Source organism: Eublepharis macularius, chromosome 8, assembly GCF_028583425.1.
Source record: "Eublepharis macularius isolate TG4126 chromosome 8, MPM_Emac_v1.0, whole genome shotgun sequence".
Taxonomy (NCBI): Eukaryota; Metazoa; Chordata; class Lepidosauria; order Squamata; family Eublepharidae; genus Eublepharis; species Eublepharis macularius.
Genome location: NC_072797.1, coordinates 253,590 through 272,332, shown reverse-complemented (window position 1 = coordinate 272,332; position 18,743 = coordinate 253,590). Strand labels below are relative to the sequence as shown.

The following is an 18,743-nucleotide window of genomic DNA, read 5'->3' as shown; positions in this document are numbered from 1 at the left end:
CGGGACGGAGCGGGAACCCTGGACGGGGTGCGGGGACCGAAGGAGCCGCCAGGCCGCTTCTGGCGCCTCCGGCCGGGAAGAGCGCCTCCGCAGCGCGCTGCGCGCAGGGCGGCCGGCGGGGCCCGCTCTTCCCCCCGCCCGCCGCCGTCTCGGCCACCTTGTCCCTAAAAGGCGCTGCTCGGCCGGCGGGGGAGGGCCCGGCCCCTCCCCGCCTTTTAGGCAGCGCGAGCGCCTCGGGGCGCCCCGCAGTCTCCGCCGCCCGCCGCTCTCGCCGCCGCCAGTCCGTCCCGTCGAGCCGCCGCCGCCGCCGCCCCCACCGCCGCCATGGAAGCCATCAAGAAGAAGATGCAGATGCTGAAGCTGGACAAGGAGAACGCCATCGACAGGGCCGAGCAGGCCGAGGCCGACAAGAAGCAAGCCGAGGACCGCTGCAAGCAGGTGCCCGCCCCGACGGCCCCGCGGGAGGGAGGCAGGCAGGCAGGGAGGGAGGGGAGGGGGTGGACGCCCGGCCTTCTCCTGGGACCCCCACTCCGGTCCCCCCCCCGCCGCAAACTCAGGGGCGCCCGGGGCGTCCCGCCGGGAAGCACGCCTCCCCCCCTGCCCCCCGCCCCGCCGCGCCCTGACGGCCCTCTTCTCCCCTCTCCCCGCCCCGCAGCTGGAGGAGGAGCAGCAGGGCCTGCAGAAGAAGCTGAAGGGGACCGAGGATGAGGTGGACAAGTACTCGGAGGCCGTCAAGGAGGCCCAGGAGAAGCTGGAGCTGGCCGAGAAGAAGGCTGGCGACGTGAGTAGCGAGCGGGGAACGGGCAGCGCGGAGCGGACGGGAGGGGCGGGCGGGCGGCGCAGCCCGGAGCCGCCCCAGCTGGCAGCTGCGCGCCTTCGGGGCCGCCCCTCGGCGGCAGGCCCGGGGATTGAGCTGTGCCAGGGCCATGGCGGAGGGCGGCGGCATCCGCTGGCCCCCCGCCCGCCCGCCCGCCCGCCGGAGAGGGCTGCGGGGGCTCGTTAGGCCAGGGGTGGACAGGTGATGCCTGCGCCGGCCCGGCCCCCGGGGACACTTCACACCCTATAAATAAACGCTCCTTTGCGAGGGGCGCCCGCGGCCCGTGAAAGGCGACCCGGGAAATCCAAGGAGCCGCCAAAGGGAGCCGCCTGGCCCCGCGCCCGCCCGCCCGCCGGGAACTCCTAATCCTTCGCTGCCCGCCGCTGGCAGCAGCGCAGCAGGGCCGCTCCCCCCCCCCCCCCCGACGGGGGCCAGGGCGAGGCCAGGGCCGCTGCCGCGGGAAGCGAGGGGCTCCGGGGAGGCGGCCGCGCGGCCGGGGAGCTCGAGGGACGCTCTTGCTATCAGTGATGCCTAGTGGTTGCAGTGGGGAGGCACAAAGGACCCCCCCCGCGCGCGCTCCCTGTGGCCTGGCGAATACCTGGGGATGGAGTAGCCGGCCTCGGGCCTGGCGTAGCTGCTCTGCTGCCCGTGGGCACTGCCAACAGACGCCTGCCCTTCAGGCAGAGCCCACATCCGGGAGATGCCCTCGAGGCCACGGGCCACTGTGTGCCAGGGATGCTCCTGCGTCCCCTTCTGCACCTGCTCCCAGCCCTTGGTGCCAAGGAAAAATTCTGGCAAATCAGCTCCTGGTCCCTCCCCCTCCCAGTTAGGGGCCCTGCTGGCTCCCCCCCTCGCTGCTGCTGGGGGCAGAACGTGGCTCCCCGAAGCCCCCTCCATTTGCTCAACAGCAGGCCGCCTGCTTCAGAGGCAGGCCCCACACACAGGGCCAGGCCTGCCACCCAGAGCCTGTCCCTGTGGGTGCAAAGCCGGGCCTGAGGGAGGCTCCCAGGGAGGGGGGGAGCAGCCAGTCCCCAGCTGCCTGGCCTATGAGCCTGGCCTTGCGGGGATGAGATTCCAAGTTCTCCAAAGAGCAGTTGGCTGGGTAGCCAGCCCAGCCCAGCCGCAGCCTTTGCTCATATTTGGCAATTCCCTGAGTTAGGAGGGAGGAGAGTCGCTGCAGCCCCTTAGGGTGGGGCTGGCAGAAGTGGCTGGAGCTGAATGGAGAATGAATGGGCCTGCCCTCCAAGGGGGCAGAGGAGCCTCATCTTGCCGCGTCCTCACAGGGAGGCTCCCCCTGCTTTCTGGGTGCCCGGTGCTTCCCACATCACACATGCACGCACGCACGCACACACACACACACACACACACACGCAACTCAGGAGGATGTCCGTCTCTTTCCCCAGCCCACCAGTGGTTCTGGCTGGTTCCTAGCGTGCAAGCCTGACCGGGCAGCTCCTTGGAGGGGAATAGCTTTCTAGGGTTCTAGGGTGGCCCAGTCCACAATGCATGCACTAGGATGCCCTCTTGCCTTGAAAACCCCAGTAGGGGTCACTATAACAACTGCAACTTGGTAGCACTTTCCGCCGCCACCAAATAATAGGAGATGTCTTTTCCGGCCCAAGACCCTGGAGTGTCACTGCCCGCCAGAGCAGGCAATAGCGAACCTGCCAGTTGGTGTGAGGCTAAGGCAGCTTTCTGTGCCCATGTGACTCCTGTGACGCCACCAGCCCTTTGGATAGCTCGCTGCAGCCACGTGGGATGGCTCTGCTCCTCAAGTTCCCATTACCCCGCAGTGGCACCCGCTCTGCAGATGCTGGCGGACTTATCCTGCCTGCACCAGGGAAGGAGCTTCTCTCCTTGCTGGCCAGCGTCACTGCCCTGGAGGAACACCCAGGCGAGGGCTTGAATTCTAGCACGGCAGAGACCTCTGAAGTCTCACTGCCTCTTCTTCATATGCAAACAATTAACCTGGTTTGAAGCTCTGCTAGAAAAGTATTTGTTGGTATGCCTGTAATGCTATCAACCATGAGCAGAGCAGCACCCAACAAGAGAGACGGGATGAATTTCCAACTGCTTCAGGCATAACACGATTTTGCATCAGCAACCAAGACGCCAGGCACTGAATGCCACACAGCGATGTCCTGTGGGGCCTGCCCCATAAGCCTTACCCCCATGGACGCTTTGAGACACTGCTTTTTAAACAAGCATCTCAAGTGTCAGGCACACAGGCCCGCGTGTTTCACATACACTCCCTCTCTGTGTATACACCCTGCCCCCCTGATTGCTGATGGCTCAAAGAGCAGAGGAGCCAGGGCTGCACGGCCCTGGACTGCAATGGGTGCGTGCCCCTCCCTGCCCAGGCTTGCACAGCCCCCCCCCCCCCCGGAATGCACGCCGTTTCCCATTTAGTGCTGCAATACTAGACCAGGGAAGGGAAACTGCCATTTGGAGGGCTCCCAAGGGAGGACACCCTGGTGAGATGGAAGGCCGAGCTTGGGGGAGGGGAACTCCTGGTGGGTGGCGCAGAAGCAGGCGGCCGGGGGCAGGCCGAACTGTGGAGCCGCCCCTGGCACCAAGCAGGCCGGCAGGCAGCCTGGCTAGATGGCCTCAAGGGCCAAAGGCGCCTCATGGGATTGGCGGAGGGAGCAGAGGTGCTGGGGCAGGCAGGCAGGCGGAGGGCCTTGTCTGGAAGCTGGAGCAAAAGCAGCCGTGGCCAGGAGGTGCCACAGCAGAAATCGTGGCTGTTCTGGTCAGCAGGCAAGGGGACAGCAGCTGTTCCATAGATACAGGCAACCCCATTTATTTATCTGTATTTTCTGTACTGAATGCTGAACTCTTCCCCTTTCCCATCATGAACAGGCTGTTGAGCCACTGGGAGTTTATGGGGCTGCCAGCAAGAGACGTTTGTTTTGATGGGGGCATGGCAGGGGGAAAGTGCGCAGGAGGAGGACACGGAAGAGCATCTGGCCTGATCCTCAGTGGTCCAGGGGCCTGGATTTGCTTTGTTCATCACGTACCGAGGTAGCTGAGACAGGTCAAGAGAATCTTGTGGTTTTCCCCCAGACATGATCTAATGTTCTTCCCTGCAGAGCCCCAAATAGGCCTGTCTATTAAGAAAGGGAAAGGAGGGGCAAACTGAGGCAGGGGGGCAGCCCCTGAAGCTTCTGGCCTTGGCAGAGAGGAGGGCAACTGGCCACCCCACAAAGAGGGCTGACACACAGGGGTGTGTGTGTGTGTGAGAGAGAGATCCTGAGGTCCAGCTGTGAGACAATCTAAACAAGTGCCTCTGCGCAGTTCAGAAGAGCGGTTCTCTTTCCTGTATGAATGTGGGTTTTCAGCAAGAGTTCCCGACCACGGGCAACAACATACATTCCCTGCATCTTCTGCGTAGGGGGATTCCGGAAAGGGGGTGGAGATACCTGATTCCGCCTTTGGTTAGAACCAGGAAACCTGTCCAGAGGTTTTAAAAACTTGCTGCTGAGAGACAAACCCCCACTTGGGCCCAACCAAAGTCTGTGTGCAAGTAGACAAGTTAGTAAAAGCCATTTATTATAAAAGGCAAATCAGAAATGGACACCCGTGGATGTGGTGCTTCGAGTGTTAGACTGGAATCTGGGGGACTAGGTCCAGATCCCCACTCTGCCCTGAATGCTTGCTGGATGCCTGGAGGCCCATCATTACAGGCCTGTTGTGAGGACAAAATGGAGCCAGGAAGGGAGGTCAAAGGCCCTCCCAGGCCCACCTTTGGACCGCAGAGAACTTGTCCTCTGCTCCGCCGGCAGCGGCCACAAGCGGCTTGGCCAGAAGGGGGAGCTCTCCTGCCCGGCTTCCTCCCTGTCACAAATAGGGTTTACTCTCTGCTGCCACCAGCAGGCCACTAGTAGAATTACAGACTGAGGGCCTGAAGCCAGACTCAAAAAATCAGAATTGTCTCCTTAATTCTGCCAATGTGTTAGAAGGAGGGAAATCTTGAAATTTTACTGCTTGGAAATTTTACAGCTAGCATGAGCCAAAGCACGAGGCTTTGTCCATGGCTGCCAAGGCCAATTTCAGGAAAAAAAGTTTTATGTTAAAGAAAAAAAACCAATGAAAGCTTGCTGCTTTCCAAGAGCGGCTGCTTTCCTCCGGGGAGGGCGGCTTCTTCCTCTCACAAACCTTCAAAAGCACTCCCCCCCCATAATGCCACTGGGGGGAGGAGGAAGAAGAGGCTGGACTCAGTTGCCCAGTCCCCACTGCCGTATAGCATACACAGCCAGGAATTCAGAGGGAATTGGGGAGGGGGGGTGAGCTGGCTACAGACTAGCTGTATGGGATGTTTGACTGTAACCTCTGAGCAGTCACAGAGCGTAAACCCACCATTGACTAAACAAAGTGGAGCATTTGTACACAAATACCTGGGTGAAGCGTCATTCCATCCTAGGAAGAACGATGTTCATTGTCCTGAGCTCTTTAGAGGAAGGGTGGGATTAAAATATACTCAGTGAACCAACATGCATTTAAGAAGTGAGGAAGCAAACAATCATAAAAATGGCGCACAGGTTGAAGAGACACAAGCAAACCCTTCTGCTCCGCCTAGGTGGGGTGGCCCCATTCTCACCAGACAGGGCCCAAAGCTTCCTTACGATCATTCCGGCTTTCCCAGATTGCAGCTGAAGCCACAGGCTGTCTCCTTGACCTAGAGAACACCTAGGCCAGGGGCCTTGGTCACACCTCCCTTCCTCCCAGCTCCAGCTGACTAATCACAAAACCAAAGGTACGCCTTTTGTGTGGACCAAAAACCTTACAGTTGGGAACTGCCTCTTTTTAGCCAAGGAGCGAATGGCAGCCAGGTACCGGAAGGCAGCCTTTGTACGGCACCCCTTCCCCTTGACGGCTCACAGCCAGCCATGCCTAGGAAGGGCAGGCAAGTGGAAGTGAGTCACACTGAGCCAAACTCTATCACTAGGAAAGGACTTCCAGGAACACTTCCAAGAGTGCCAGACAAACAGGGGGACTTGGGGCGGGGGGGGGGGGGGCGCACAGCTCCAAACTGAGGAGTGGAAAACTCCTGGCCATGACTGCGCTCGCCCCAGAGCTGGAGCTCCTTGTTCGCGGCAGGCTGTACTGCGGCTTCCTGCAACCAGCCCCGGTGCCAGGGTTTCTGGCGCTGGAGGCCAGCCTCGCTCGCGCGCCCTGGCTGGTCTGATGACATCATCACACAGTGCCACCGGCAGGTGGCTGGGGCGGAGCGAGGAGGCTGCCCACGCACTGCCCCAGCCGCCTGTAGTCCCTGGCTCGTGGCTGCTGCGCCTGCCTGGGGGCGGGCAGCGGCGGTGGCGCAGGGCTGGCCGGTGGTGGCGCGGGGCTGGCTGGTGGTGGCGCGGGACGCGCACCTCCGCCCCTGGCACCCCCTCCGGCCCCGCGGCGCCCGCCTCATCTCCTCAACGGTGGCACCGGCCCTGCCTGCAATCATTACTAACCTCCGCCTCAGGACGGGGAGAGAGAGCAGCATTCGGGTTGCTCCTTTCAAGCGTTGGTCTGCTGTAGAAATGCAGGATTTGAGCCCAGTGGCGCATGCTTTCCTGGGGGTGCTTTGGGCGGCGGGACCAAACAGATGCGCTCAAGAAACACCAACCCCAAGACAATGTCACCCATGCTGAAAGAAATGCTATAAAATAGTCTCAGAAATAATCCAGATACCATGATTAAAGAAGCTGCTGACAAAGGGGGAGTGGTTATTATCGTGTGCAAATCTGACTACATCGAAGAAGTTGAAAGACAACTCTCCAATAGTATATTCTAGAAACCGCTAACCTCAGACCAGGCTCAGGAACACCAAAGAGAACTAAAGAGGATTTTAAAGGAATCACCCGCACCCATGCAGGGGCAAATCTGTATGGACACAGCACAGGAACCTCGACCAGGCACTTGCTATCTTCTGCCCAAATACACAAGCCAGGCACCCCAGGACGCCCCGTTGCCTTGGGCAAAGGCACCATCGCTGTTGGGGGGTCTGGCTACATGGACCCCATCCTCAGAGCCCAGGCCCCCCGTTATGTGTGAGGCGCCACAGACTTCCTGAGAAAAAACAATCCGTTGACAATCTACCAGGTAACGCTTTTTGGGCCACTGTGGATGCCAAGTCTCTGCACACCAGCACCCCTCACAAAAATGGAGTACAAACCATTAGGAACGTCAGCCATGACAACCCCACAGCGGACCTTGCTACTGAGCTCAACGGGTTTGTCCTCACCTGCAACTACTTCAGATATGGTGAAGGTTTATTCCTTCAAATCAACGACACAGCCACGGGCATGCATATGGCACAGGAATACGTCCACATTTTGATGGCTGACTTGGAACAGCTCCTTCTCAGCTCCCACCTGCACTTGACAGTTTCAACATCTCGACACCTGGGGAAGGAGCGCTGGAGGCATTTCCGCAGGCCTTCAGCAGCTTCCATCCCACCCTCAACCTGACCAGGAATCAGTCCCCACAGGACGGACATTTTCTTGACTGCAAACACCGGAAACCCACTGATCCGGTAGGTGATCCCATCACCATCCTCGGCACACCAAACAATCCCTCGCCTGAAGCCAAGCTCTGTGTTGCAGCCGCATTTGTTCCAGTCCCTCACCTGCACAGACGTTTTGGGAACTTCAATGTCCATCTGACGTAGTAAGGAAACAGACCAACCAAGCTAGTATGGCAGAACGGCAGACAGACAAAGCCAGGGGCGACCTGCTCCAAGGCAGGCCCAGATGAAGCAACACCCGAACGCCACTGGCGGTCGCACACAGCTCTCGGCTCAAGCCAGCTGAACCCATCTTGCACGGCCTGCAACCTATGGAGGACAACGCTGGGCCGCTCTCTCACGGGCACTGGGAGGCAAAGCTTTTCTTGCCCAGGGGCAGCTCCCCAACCATGAACAGCTCCTCACTCACAATCATGCACTTCCTAACATGGACACGCACTCTGGAACCGGGGCCTGCAGCGGCCAAGATGCCAACTTTGTCCCCATATTCCCCCTAACGGCACAACCACTGGGCCTAGCGAGACCAGCCACGCCATCTCAGGCTCAGTCGCTTGCCCATCTTCCAATGTTATGCGCGCCATCAAGTGCCAACCACGCCCTTCGTCTCTCTGCACCGGACAAACTGGTCAGTCCCTGGGCAAAAGACTAAATGGGCAGGAATCAGAACCAGAAATCACAACTCTCAAGAACCAGCGGGAGAACAGGAGGGGACACGGTGGGGCCGCTGAGACGGAGTTCATGCTCGAATTCAGAACTCCCGGGGGGGGGGGGAGGGCTCTCCTCTCCCTCCAGACCTCAATTTCTGCTCTTACATCCTGAGGCCCCCCTGGAACGCCCCCCCCCCGGGTCTTGGGCCGGGAAGGGCTAGGAAGGCTCCGGGCTGTCCCTCCCCGATCTGGCTCTCGGCACCCCTCGCGGCGCAGCTTGACGGCCACGACCCAGTTCCTGAAGGAAACCAGACGAGCTGGAAGGCAACATGGGGAGGCGGGCTGGCGCCGGGCCGGCCCGGGCGATGCGAGGGGGGCTGGCGGGTCCTATTTCGGCTCTCTTTGGCCCGCGGAACCCGGGGATTCCAGGCCCCTCCCTTCACGACCCCCACCTCTATTCGGGAGGAGGAGGAGGCGGCGGCGGCGGAGGGCTGGAGCTTCTGGCGCCAGGGAGCGGGCCGGGGGGGGGGCCGAGCGGAGGCCTCGGGAGCAACCCCAGGAAAGGCCCGCCGGGTCTGCCCCCATTCCCCACAGGGCCGACCTGCCGCCGCCTCCTGGCCCCGGACCCAGTCCCAGAGTGCCCCCGGGGGCGGGCGTCCCTTCGGCCACCCAGGGGCGGGGTCGCCGCTCCGCCAGGACCCGCCCGACCCCCTCGCCAGCTGCAGGGCCGCGCCATCGCCGCCGCCGCCTCCACACCCCTCGCGGCGCAAAGGCGGGCGCAGCCCCGCGGCCCAGCCGTCCGTCTTCCGCATCGTCCCTCGGAGCGGAGCTGCCCACGCGGTTCTGCCCGGAGGCGCCTCGCCTCTCGCTGCCGTCGAGGCCTCCCAGCCGCAGGCGCCTCCCGTCCCGTCGAAGAGGCGCCGTCGGGCTCCCCCCTGCCCCGGGCAGTCTTGCTTCGAGGGCGGCGCTCGCGTGGCGCCCGCTCCTGCCCGAGGGCGCCTCTGCTTCCGCGCACCGCCCGGGCTGGGCTGGGCCGGGCCGGGGAGGACGCGCGGGCGCGGTGCCGGGCTCTTTAAGGGGACGGCCGGGAGGCGGAGCAGCGGCGGGGCCGGGCCGAGCCGCGCGCTTCCTCCTCCCGCTGGGCCGGTGGGCGGACTCGCCGCCCGCCCGCGCTGCCTTCCTCTCCGACGGGACCTGCCGCTGCCCGCCCGCCCGCCCGCCCGACGCCCGCGGAAGATGGCCGGGAGCAGCTCTATCGAGGCGGTCAAGAAGAAGATCCAGACGCTGCAGCAAGTGGCCGACGAGGCCGAGGAGCGCGCCCAGCACCTGCAGCGGGAGGCGGACGCGGAGCGCCAAGCCCGCGAGCGGGTGAGGGCCGGCGGGGCGCGGCCGCGAACGGGGCCGAGCCGGGCGGGGAGAGGGGCCGGCGGGCGCGTCCCAGCGCCACCCCCCCCCCGCCCGCGGCTGGGTCGCCTGCCCGCCCCGAGGCGGGGCTTCTGGGCAGGGGGGCTGGCCCGGGGCCGGGAGGGCTGAGGCGGGGCCCGGTCGCCAGCGTGCCGGGCCTGGAGGGGCGGGGGGTCGCCTTCCCGCCCGCCCGGGGCTGGAGCGCTGCTGGCTGGCTGGCCGGCCTCCAGGCTGAGCTCCCGGAGAAGATGGCTGCCTGGCGGGGGGGCGGGCGGCTCTGGGGCGCCGTGCCCGTCAAGGCCCCGCCCCTCCCTGCCTTCGGTCCCGCCTCCAGAACTCCTGGGCTTCCCCGCCTGGAGTTGGCCAAGGTGGTTGGGGGGGTTGGCCGTGCGGCTGCAGGCGGCGGGCGCCTCCCCCCCGGGGGCGCGGGGCAGAGTCTGCGGCGGCGCTGCTGATGGGGAGCCGCCCCCCCTCCCCAGGCCTCCCCTTAGACGGAAGGAGCGCCCAGGTGGACTCCTCCATCGAGTCCCCCCCTCCCCCAGCTGGGACTTTGCTCCGATGAATGCGGGCGGGCGGGTGGGGGGGGTGTCTAGGGAAAGGCGTGCCTTCGAGGGCTCTTTGCACGCACTGGGCGGGCCTAGCCCAGCCCTGCTCCGCCCTTGATGCGGGGCTGCATGGAGCAGCTGCCGGGACTGGGCTGGCTGCTCTGCCTCGGGTGGGAGTTCTTGCCACTGTGAGGAACAGGAACTCGGGGGGGGGGGGCGCTCAGGCTCTGGCTCTTTTCTGCCCCTCTGGCCCCTGGTGGCGGGGGGGGGGGGCGTTCCTTGGAGGCCAGGCCAGCCTATGATTTGGTTTGGAGCTCTGCCCTGCTGGCCCTTGGGCTAGGGTGCCCTGGCCTCCCGGCTCCGCCTGTGTGGGGAGAGTCTTGCAGTGGGGGGGCTGCAGCAGCCTCCCGCAGGAGGGAAGGGAGCACATGCTAGGGTGGGGTGGGTGGGGGTGGCCTGTGCCCCAGGGCGGATGTGTCCCAGTGCGTTCCTCTCTGGGGGCTTGTGCCCAGGGGTGGGGGGCTCCCCAGCAAGCACCATTCCCTTGGCTGTACTTCTCAGCATGGCAAGGTGTCTCCGTTTCCTGGTCCTCCCTACAGCAAACACCGAGAGGCATTTATACCTCCACGTGGGAGTGCCCTGCGGTCAGCAGCCCCTTTCACGGCGTTTTTTCTCCTGTTATGCCAGTTTTGTGTGTGACTGGAGCCTTTTTTGAAGAATTAAGCTTTAAGTTGGGAATTCAAATCAAAGGAAGTAATAAATCGTGACAGTAGGTGGTTGTTATAATGTTGCGCTATAACGCAGTAGCGATTACTGATTTTTTAAAGAGTCTTCTGGAGGCACAGTGGAGAAAACGATGGTTGTGCAGGGCTGGCAGAAGGAAAATGGCACAGAGATGAGTGAGCCGCAGCCTAAAGGAAGCCACAGCCTCCATTTTGCAACGTGTGAGCAGGGCTGTCAGTGGTAGGACTTTTTGGAGGTTGTTAATTCATAGGGTTGCCATAGGTCAGAGGTGGCTTGATGGCACCTAACCACACAAACCAGTGGGGCCTTCCAAAATCCACCTCTTTCCCCTCTCAGTGGCTTGCTGGCACAGCTGGGCTGTGTTCTTCCCAGAACGGTCAAACCAGCCAAGTTTGAGAATGGATGTACCAAAAAGAGGGAGGAGCCTGGGAAGTAGACAACTAGAGGGTAGTCCAGGTGGGGGAAGCATGCGTGCACGGCGTGCCTGGTGGCCGTCGGCAGGTGCCAAAACGAAAGCGTCCTGCTGTTGTGACGCCAGCTCTGGTATTCGGAGGGCTGATGAACGTGGGGTTTCCATTTGGTTCTTGAGGCTGAAAGCCATCGATGTACCTCTCCATTAGTTTGCACAATTGTATTTTAGAGCCATTTACTAGTGGCCATTCCTACATCTTGTGGCATTGAATTCCCCAGGCTCATCTCTCTGTGGCTACTTCGAGACAGAAGTAGCTACTATCCTCGGTGGTTCCCGTGGCTGCTGCGGACGCAGAGGCGTTTGCACAGAGTGACCGCACAACCGTTTCCCTTGGGCTTTCCTGCCCTCAGCCCTCTTGGGCACCATGTCCACCTCCTCCACCGGAGGGCTTTTGTAAAAATTGAGAGTTGTTCGGTCGCAGTAGCATTACAATGTGGTAATGATCTGTTGCTGCAATCTGCTAGTTCCCAGTTTTCATTTTTTAAAACATAACTCTTTTGCTGCAAATTTATGAGGGAAAATGTAGAGCTGGCACCTGACCCCTTATAACTTTGCAATGAAAGGGGCTAGGGTAGGGGTTGCCCAATATAGAATCATAGAATCATAGAGTTGGAAGGGGCCATACAGACCATCTAGTCCAACCCCCTGCCCAGTGCAGGATCAGCCTAAAGCATCTCCGACAAGTATTCATCCAGCCTCTTCTTGAAAACTGCCAGTGAAGGGGAGCTCACCACCTCCCTAGGCAGCTGATTCCACTCTTGAACTACTCTGACCGTGAAAAAGTCTTTCCTAATATCCAGCCGGTACCTTTGTGCATGTAGTTTTAGCCCATTGCTTCGCGTCCTACCCTCTGCTGCCAACTGGAACAGCTCTTTGCCCTCCTCCAAATGACAGCCTTTCAAATATTTAAAGAGAGCAATCATGTCCCCCCTCAACCTCCTCCAAACTAAACATTCCCAAGGCCCTCAGCCTTTCCTCGCAGGGCTCAGTCTCCAGACGCCTGATGGCACACACTAGTGCTTCCTGTGGCGCCCACCAAGCTTTTCAAAAAGTGGGCAGGGCCATTGTCAAACAAAAGGGTTTTCCTCCGCTGCGGGCATTGGAGGGTCGAGAATGGCCTGCTCTTGGACTTTGTTTAGCGTGTGGCTCTGTTCCCCTTTCAGGCCTGACAGACTGTCTTTTGCAAAGCAGAGAGGGGGCTGTGTGCCAGTCTTAAGAGTGTGGGGAGCTTGGTGAGGGAGAGGTGAGAGATCAGGAGCAGAAGCCCCCCCCCCTCCAGGCTTGCTGTCCGCCCCAGGGGTACTTGCAAAGAGATAAGCACATCTATTGGTCATTGACACATACTAACCTTGGCAGGCAGCCTTGTGATTTCGGCTTGGTTTCCATTTGGCCCTGCCTCCTGTGGTGGCACTCACCACCACCACCACCACCCCTCAAAATTCCCAAAGTGCCTTTAGGCTCAAAAAGACCCCTGGGCTAGAGACTGGGGGCATCGTGCATCTGATTCCAAACCGCCGTTGAGTGTGGAGCAGCCCTTCCTGGAGCTGTGCTGACTTCTCTGGCTTTTGCGGCGTTCGAGTGGTGGTGGAGGAACATCTCTCTCTCTGCCCGCTTTCTCCACTCCGCGCCTGATGTTATAAACCTTAGCTCTCCCTCCCGTATCTCTTTCCAAGGCTAAAAAGGCCAAGATTCTTCAGCTCTTCCTCATAAGAAGGGTGCTTCAGCCCCTTGATGGTTTTGGTTAGCGCCATCTCTGCCATTCCTGCCTCTTGAGGATCTCTCTTGAGCTACGGTGACCAAAACTGTATACAGTATTCAAGATCGGAGTTGGATTGGCCAGTAAGGCCACCTTGGAAATGTAGTTGGTTTGTGAGGTACTGTTGGTCCAGGATCTTACTGGGAGGCCACCAGGAAAAGTGGGCTAGAGGCCTTGGGAAGGGAGGCACTACCCTGGCTTTGCACAAGGTGGGGAGGGGCACCGGTGCCACAGGCAGGTGGCCCTTACTTTGAGCAAGGCAGGCAGTTGCCCGCCTTTCCCCAGCCTTCAATGCTTAGGCACATTGGTAGAAAAGTGATATATTTGGGGGGATATTTGCCCTTGGCTCGTTTCTGGCTGGCTTCAGGGCTGGTTTTGGTACCAAGACTGCACTTATTGCACTCGTGGTTGCTCTCCAGCTGCAACTTGACCAGGGGAACCCCTTGTTGATTTTATTGGACCTTTCAATAGCTTTTCTCACTGTCAACCAGATTCTTTGAATAGAGCAGCTAGAAGGTCTGGCTTTTAAGGCCAGGCCTTAAAATGGTTCTGTGCCTGTTTGACACTCGCCACCCCCACCCCTGTTCTGGGTGGGCAATCATGTCAGTGGACATGAGCCTGCCCTGTGGCCTCCCACAGGGAGTGATGCTTTCACTGGAGCTCGTTAACATCGGTTAACAAACGACTCCCCTCGCGGTCTTTATCCGAGACATTAGAAGAGATGGTCTCAGTGCTAAACCAGTTCCTGGAAGAGGTGGTCAAGCGATTAAGACCACACAAGCTGAAACGAAGTGCAGGAAAGATGGGGGTGGTGCTGATAGGGGAGGGTGCTTGTAAGAGTTGCCACCAGTAGACATGGAGGGCACGTGCCCCACTTCTGTCACTTGATGAGAATGCTGGACCCCATGGTTACTCCTAGAAAAAGCAAGCTGTGGAAGAGGCTGGGAGCACCGTCCATTATCTGTATCGGGCTCCAGCTGGATCCCTCTCTTGATCATGCTGACCTGGCTATGCTGATCCATACCATTGTAACCTCGAGGCTAGATTACTGCAATGCATTATACATGGGGCTTCCCTTGAAAACTTTGGAAACTTCCACTGGTACAGAATGCTGCTCCTGCTGTCCAGTTTACACTGATTCCATCATGCAACTTGTATGTCAGTGGCTACTTGTCTTTTCCTAGGTGCAATTCAAGGTGTTAAAGTTTTTCTTGGTCTGGTACCAGCTTATCTAATGGACTGTATTTCTCCACATTCTCCCATGTGCCAGCTGTGCCAGTCAGGCACCTCACCGCACAGTCAGGCACCCCTCTGTTTTGAAGGCCTGTCCAGCTACAGCTTGTGTGCGCTCATTTTCCATGGCCACACCCACACTTGGGAATAGCCTGCCAAATAAGGCATGGAAAGCTCCCGCACTCTTCCTTCTGTAAAAGGCGCAAGCGGAATTACTTCAGTGTAGCTTTAGTGGAAATAACTAATGAATGTCTCTGGTGGCTGGTAGTGACAATATTACAGCTTTTAAAATCGTATTTTTAATTGTATTTTTTAATGTATTTTTTAATGTTCTCCCAAAGTAAACCTTGTTCGTCTGTCTTTAATAAAGAGTTTTCACCAGTTTTTCTGTAACAGGCGTGAAATCACCCAATGTGGAAAAGCAGGAAATAAATACATCCCCCACCCCTCTTCCGCACTGGAGACGCAGAGCTGGGGCTGGTCCCTTTTCCCAGGGCAATTTTGGCTTCCCATTCTCTCCCTATACCAGTTAAGCTGTGCCACAGATCTCTACACAAGCGAGGCGGTGTTGGCCACTTCATTTTCAGTCCCTTGTAAAATAATCCACGGCATGGAGTTTGTCTCTTTCGCCGCTACCACACCGGGTCTGTGCATTCATTGAGCTTCCCGCTGCGACCCCGGCAGCTCTTTCCATCTCAGTCTTGGCCAGGGCAGACTCTGTTAGCATATATTTAAAGTTAGAACTTTTTTATTCGAGTGTGCATCCCTTTACATTTACCAACAATAAACTTTATTTGCTCCATTGTTGCCACCCAATTTAGAGAGATCCTTGTGGGCCGCTTCAGAATTCACCTTGTTCTTTGTCATTCTGAATCATTTGGTATCATCTGAAAGTTTGGCTGCTGCTCTGCTCACCCCCAGTTCAAAATCATTTATGAACAGATTAAATAGCATCGGTCCCCGGTACTGATCCTTGTGGGACCCCACTGCTGACGTGCCTCCCTGGCGAGAACTGTCCACTTATTCCTACTCTCAGCTTCCTGTCATTCAACCAGTTTTTATATCCCTAAGTTTACTCCGCAGTCTTTGGTGAGGCACCAGGCCAAGAGCCTTTTCTCGGGAAGCCCACGAGGACAATAATCTGCTCTGTCATTCGAATCCAAAAGGCTGGTGAGGCGGGACTGGGGTGGATTCCCCCTCAGCAGGCTTTGTTCTCCTGTCTTCAATGAAGAGCTTTCACCAATTTCTCCGTAGCAGCAGGCTGACTGACTCTTAATTGCCCAGATCTCCTCGGGATCCTGTTTGGGCATCAGGGCGAGCGTGTTCCGATCTGTGTTTAGAGCTCCGCCCTTCCCTTCCTCCTCCTCACCTGCCTTGCCCAGCAGGGAGCCTGGGGCATGATGTGGGTCCTTCCCAGTTTGCGGGGCATTTCAGGGTCAAGGCAGAAGCAGTGGAGCTGGTGGGGAAATCAGTTGTGAAATGCAAAGAAACCTGGGCTGAGCTCGGGACGGGGGCGACATGGGGCCAGGAAGTCTTTGTTTTGTGAAAATTCCGTTTTTAATTGGACTATAAAGGCCTGTCCATTTTAGTCTCATTTCTCTAGTAATGGTCAGATAAAGACCTTCAGGAAACACACAGAAACGTATGGCTGGAAGGGACCCCCAGGGGTCATCTAGTCCTGCCCTCATGCAATGCAGGAAACTCAGAACTACCTCCCCCCCCCCAGTGCCCCTTGCTCTGTGTCCAAAGGAAGGTAAAGCTCCGGGATCCCCAGCCCATCTGCCCTGGAGGAAAGTATCTTCCTGATCCCAAAGTGACAATGGGCATTGGGCACACGAGAGACACAAGAACCAGGCACGGGCACATCCCTTCCTGCCCCCTCCCACCATGATCTACCTAAGAATCTGTCAGAGAATCAGCATTGCTGACAGATGGCATCTAGCCCCTTCTTAACAACCTCCGAAGAAGGAGAGCCCACCACCTCCCAAAGAAGCCTGTTCCTCTGAGGGACTGCTGTGTCAGGAAGTTAATCCTACTGTTTAGCTGAAAACTCCTTTGGATTAATTTTAACCCATTGGTTTGGATTTGATCCCCTGGAAAACAATTCTGCTTCCTTCTCTATGGGACAGCTCTTTAAGCCGTCAGAGAGGGCTGTCATGCCACCTCTCAGTCATCTCTACAGGCTAAACATACCAACTCCTTTAACTTTTACTCCTAAGACTTGGTCTCCAGAGCACTTGCCATTTTCTTAGCGCCCCCCCCCCCCCCACCTTTGGACATGTTCCAGCTTGTCAGCATCCTTCATAAACTGCGGTGTCCTAAACTGAATATAGTACTCCAAATGAAGTCTTACCAGAACAAAGTGGTGCCATTCCACCGTGTGATCTGGATGCGGTCCTTCTGTTGATGCTGCCCAAAACCACATTTGCCTTTTTAGGAACTGCATCATGCTGCTGACTCATGTTCAGTGTATGATCTACTAAGATCCATGGATCCTTTCACATGTACTACTGCCAAGACAAGTCTCTCCCATCCTATGATTGTGCATTTGAATTTTTCTAGCTAGTACAGAACTTTACATTTATCTCTGTTGAAATTCATTTGGTTAGTTTTAGCCCAGTTTTCATCATGATTCTGTCTTCTGCTGTATTCTCTAGTCCTCCCAATTTAGTATCACCTGCATATTTAATCAGCATCCCCTCTATTCCTTCATCCAAGTCATTTAGAAAGATGTTGAACAACACAAGGCCCAGGACCGATCCCTGAGGGGGTTCCAAATCACTCCTCTCTACGAGGATGAGGAACCATTTACAAGCACTCTTGGGGAGGCTACAAATCCACCTAATAGTAGCAGCAGCCAATCTGCGTTCTACCAGCTTGTCAACAAGAAAATCTAGTTGCCATTCTCTCACTTGACGCAGAAAAAGCTTTTGACAAAATAAATTGGAAACTAAATTTGGCATTCCTTGTGAATTTTTACGGTGGATTAAAATTGTAGTATATAAATTAAGTGTTATTATTATTGTTGTTGTTATTTATTCATCTTCTAGATCTAGAGTACTAATGGTGGTTTTTCTGCACTATTTCCTCTTAAGAGGGGTGCTAGACAAGGTTGTACTCTTGTTCCTCTTATTTTTGACCTGTGTTTCGAATCCCTGGCTTGTGCCATTAAACAAAATAATAATGTCCATGGTTTTGTATATAATACTTTGGAATTTAAAATTATCTTATAAGCAGATGATTATTGTTTGTTGTTTATTTCAGAACCTCAATTTTCTATTCCAGTACTAATGAATGTGATTAATACGTTTGGAGATTTGTGTGGCTGTTCAATTAATGGGAGAAAATCTGAATTGGTGCCGCTGGGACACAATATATCACGGAGTGTATTTGCTAATGGACATTTTTGATGGTCCCCAAATGTCCTTACGTTATTTGGAATATTGATTCCTAGAAATATTGAAGCCCGCTCCAAAATGTTGTGGATTGTGGACAAACTATGTCCATGGTATTCACCTGATGCGAAAAAGTAGTAACTCTGTCAGAAAAGGAGACTAGGTTAGTCTGACATGAATTGTTCCTGAGAAGTCGGAGCAAGGGCATGCTGGCTCTTAATAATCACAGATGTCTTTTCTAAACGCTCAAGGACTGGCTGACTGATGATTTGTTCTAAAACCTTTCCAGCTATGGACATCAAGCTGCTAGGTTGGTAGTTACCTGGATCCTCTTTTTTCCCTCCTCTTGACCATGGGGACAACATTTGCCTGCCTCCTGTCTTCTGACATCTCACCTGTTCTCCAAGAATTCTCAGAGATGATAGACGCAATTACATCAGCAAGTTCTTTTAAGTACCCTGGGTTGCAATTCTTCTGGCTCTTGAGGGCTTGGTTTCAGTTAAAGAAGCGAGGGGTTTACATACCATCCCGATGCCTATCCTCGGCTGCCACTCCCCTTCTTTGTCATGTGTTCTCTTTTTGCCAGGTTGAGGACAGTTTCCCTTGCAAGAGAAGACCGAAGCACAGTAGGAGTCGAGCCGTTTGGCCTCCTCTCTGTCACCTGTTACAATTCCGCTTTCCTCTCTCTGCAGTGGGCCCACCACCTCCTTGTTCTTTTTCTCCAAACTTAACCAAAGAATGTTTTTTTCGTTGTGTTTAGTGCCTCTCGTTAGCCTGAGCTTTAGACGTTCTAACTTTCCCTACAAGTAAATCTTTGGTCATGTGCCCCTCCTTCCATTTCCTAAATGTGTCCTTTTAAATTCTCAGCTCGTTATCCAACTGTTTCTGGAGCCAGCCTGGCTTCTTTGGGTTCCGCTCATTTTTCCTTCTCATTGGAATCATTTGCTACGGTGCCTTCAGTGTTTTGCTTTTAAGAAACTCCCACCCACCACGAACTCCTTTCTCCAATATTTCTAACATGGGATTCCACCCAGCATATCTTTGAGCTTATAGAAATTTGCTTTTCTAAAGTCCAGTCTATATGACTGACTGCATCCAGCTTTCCCTTTCCCCTAAGTCTTAAATCCAAAAATGGCATGGTCGCTGCTGCCCAGGGTGCCCACTATTTCTCCTCGCCGACCCGTTCTTCCCTGTTGTTGATAATCTGGTCCAAGAT

General features: G+C 56.7%; 1 protein-coding gene across 8 annotated transcripts in view; it reads left to right on the top strand.

Moving 5' to 3' along the window:
* Positions 1-219: 219 nt before the first annotated feature.
* The window catches only part of TPM2 (tropomyosin 2), a 36,209-nt gene continuing 17,685 nt past the window's right edge, over positions 220-18,743 (top strand). The window contains exons 1-2 of one of the 8 annotated variants that reach the window (XM_054987129.1): positions 220-438; positions 656-781. In XM_054987129.1, the coding sequence (XP_054843104.1) occupies positions 325-438; positions 656-781 (240 nt within the window). In that variant the 5' untranslated portion in view covers positions 220-324. Of the gene's footprint in view, positions 439-655; positions 782-9,127; positions 9,347-18,743 lie in introns of those variants that run through there. The other 7 variants (XM_054987128.1, XM_054987127.1, XM_054987126.1 and 4 more) reach the window with 7 other exon arrangements.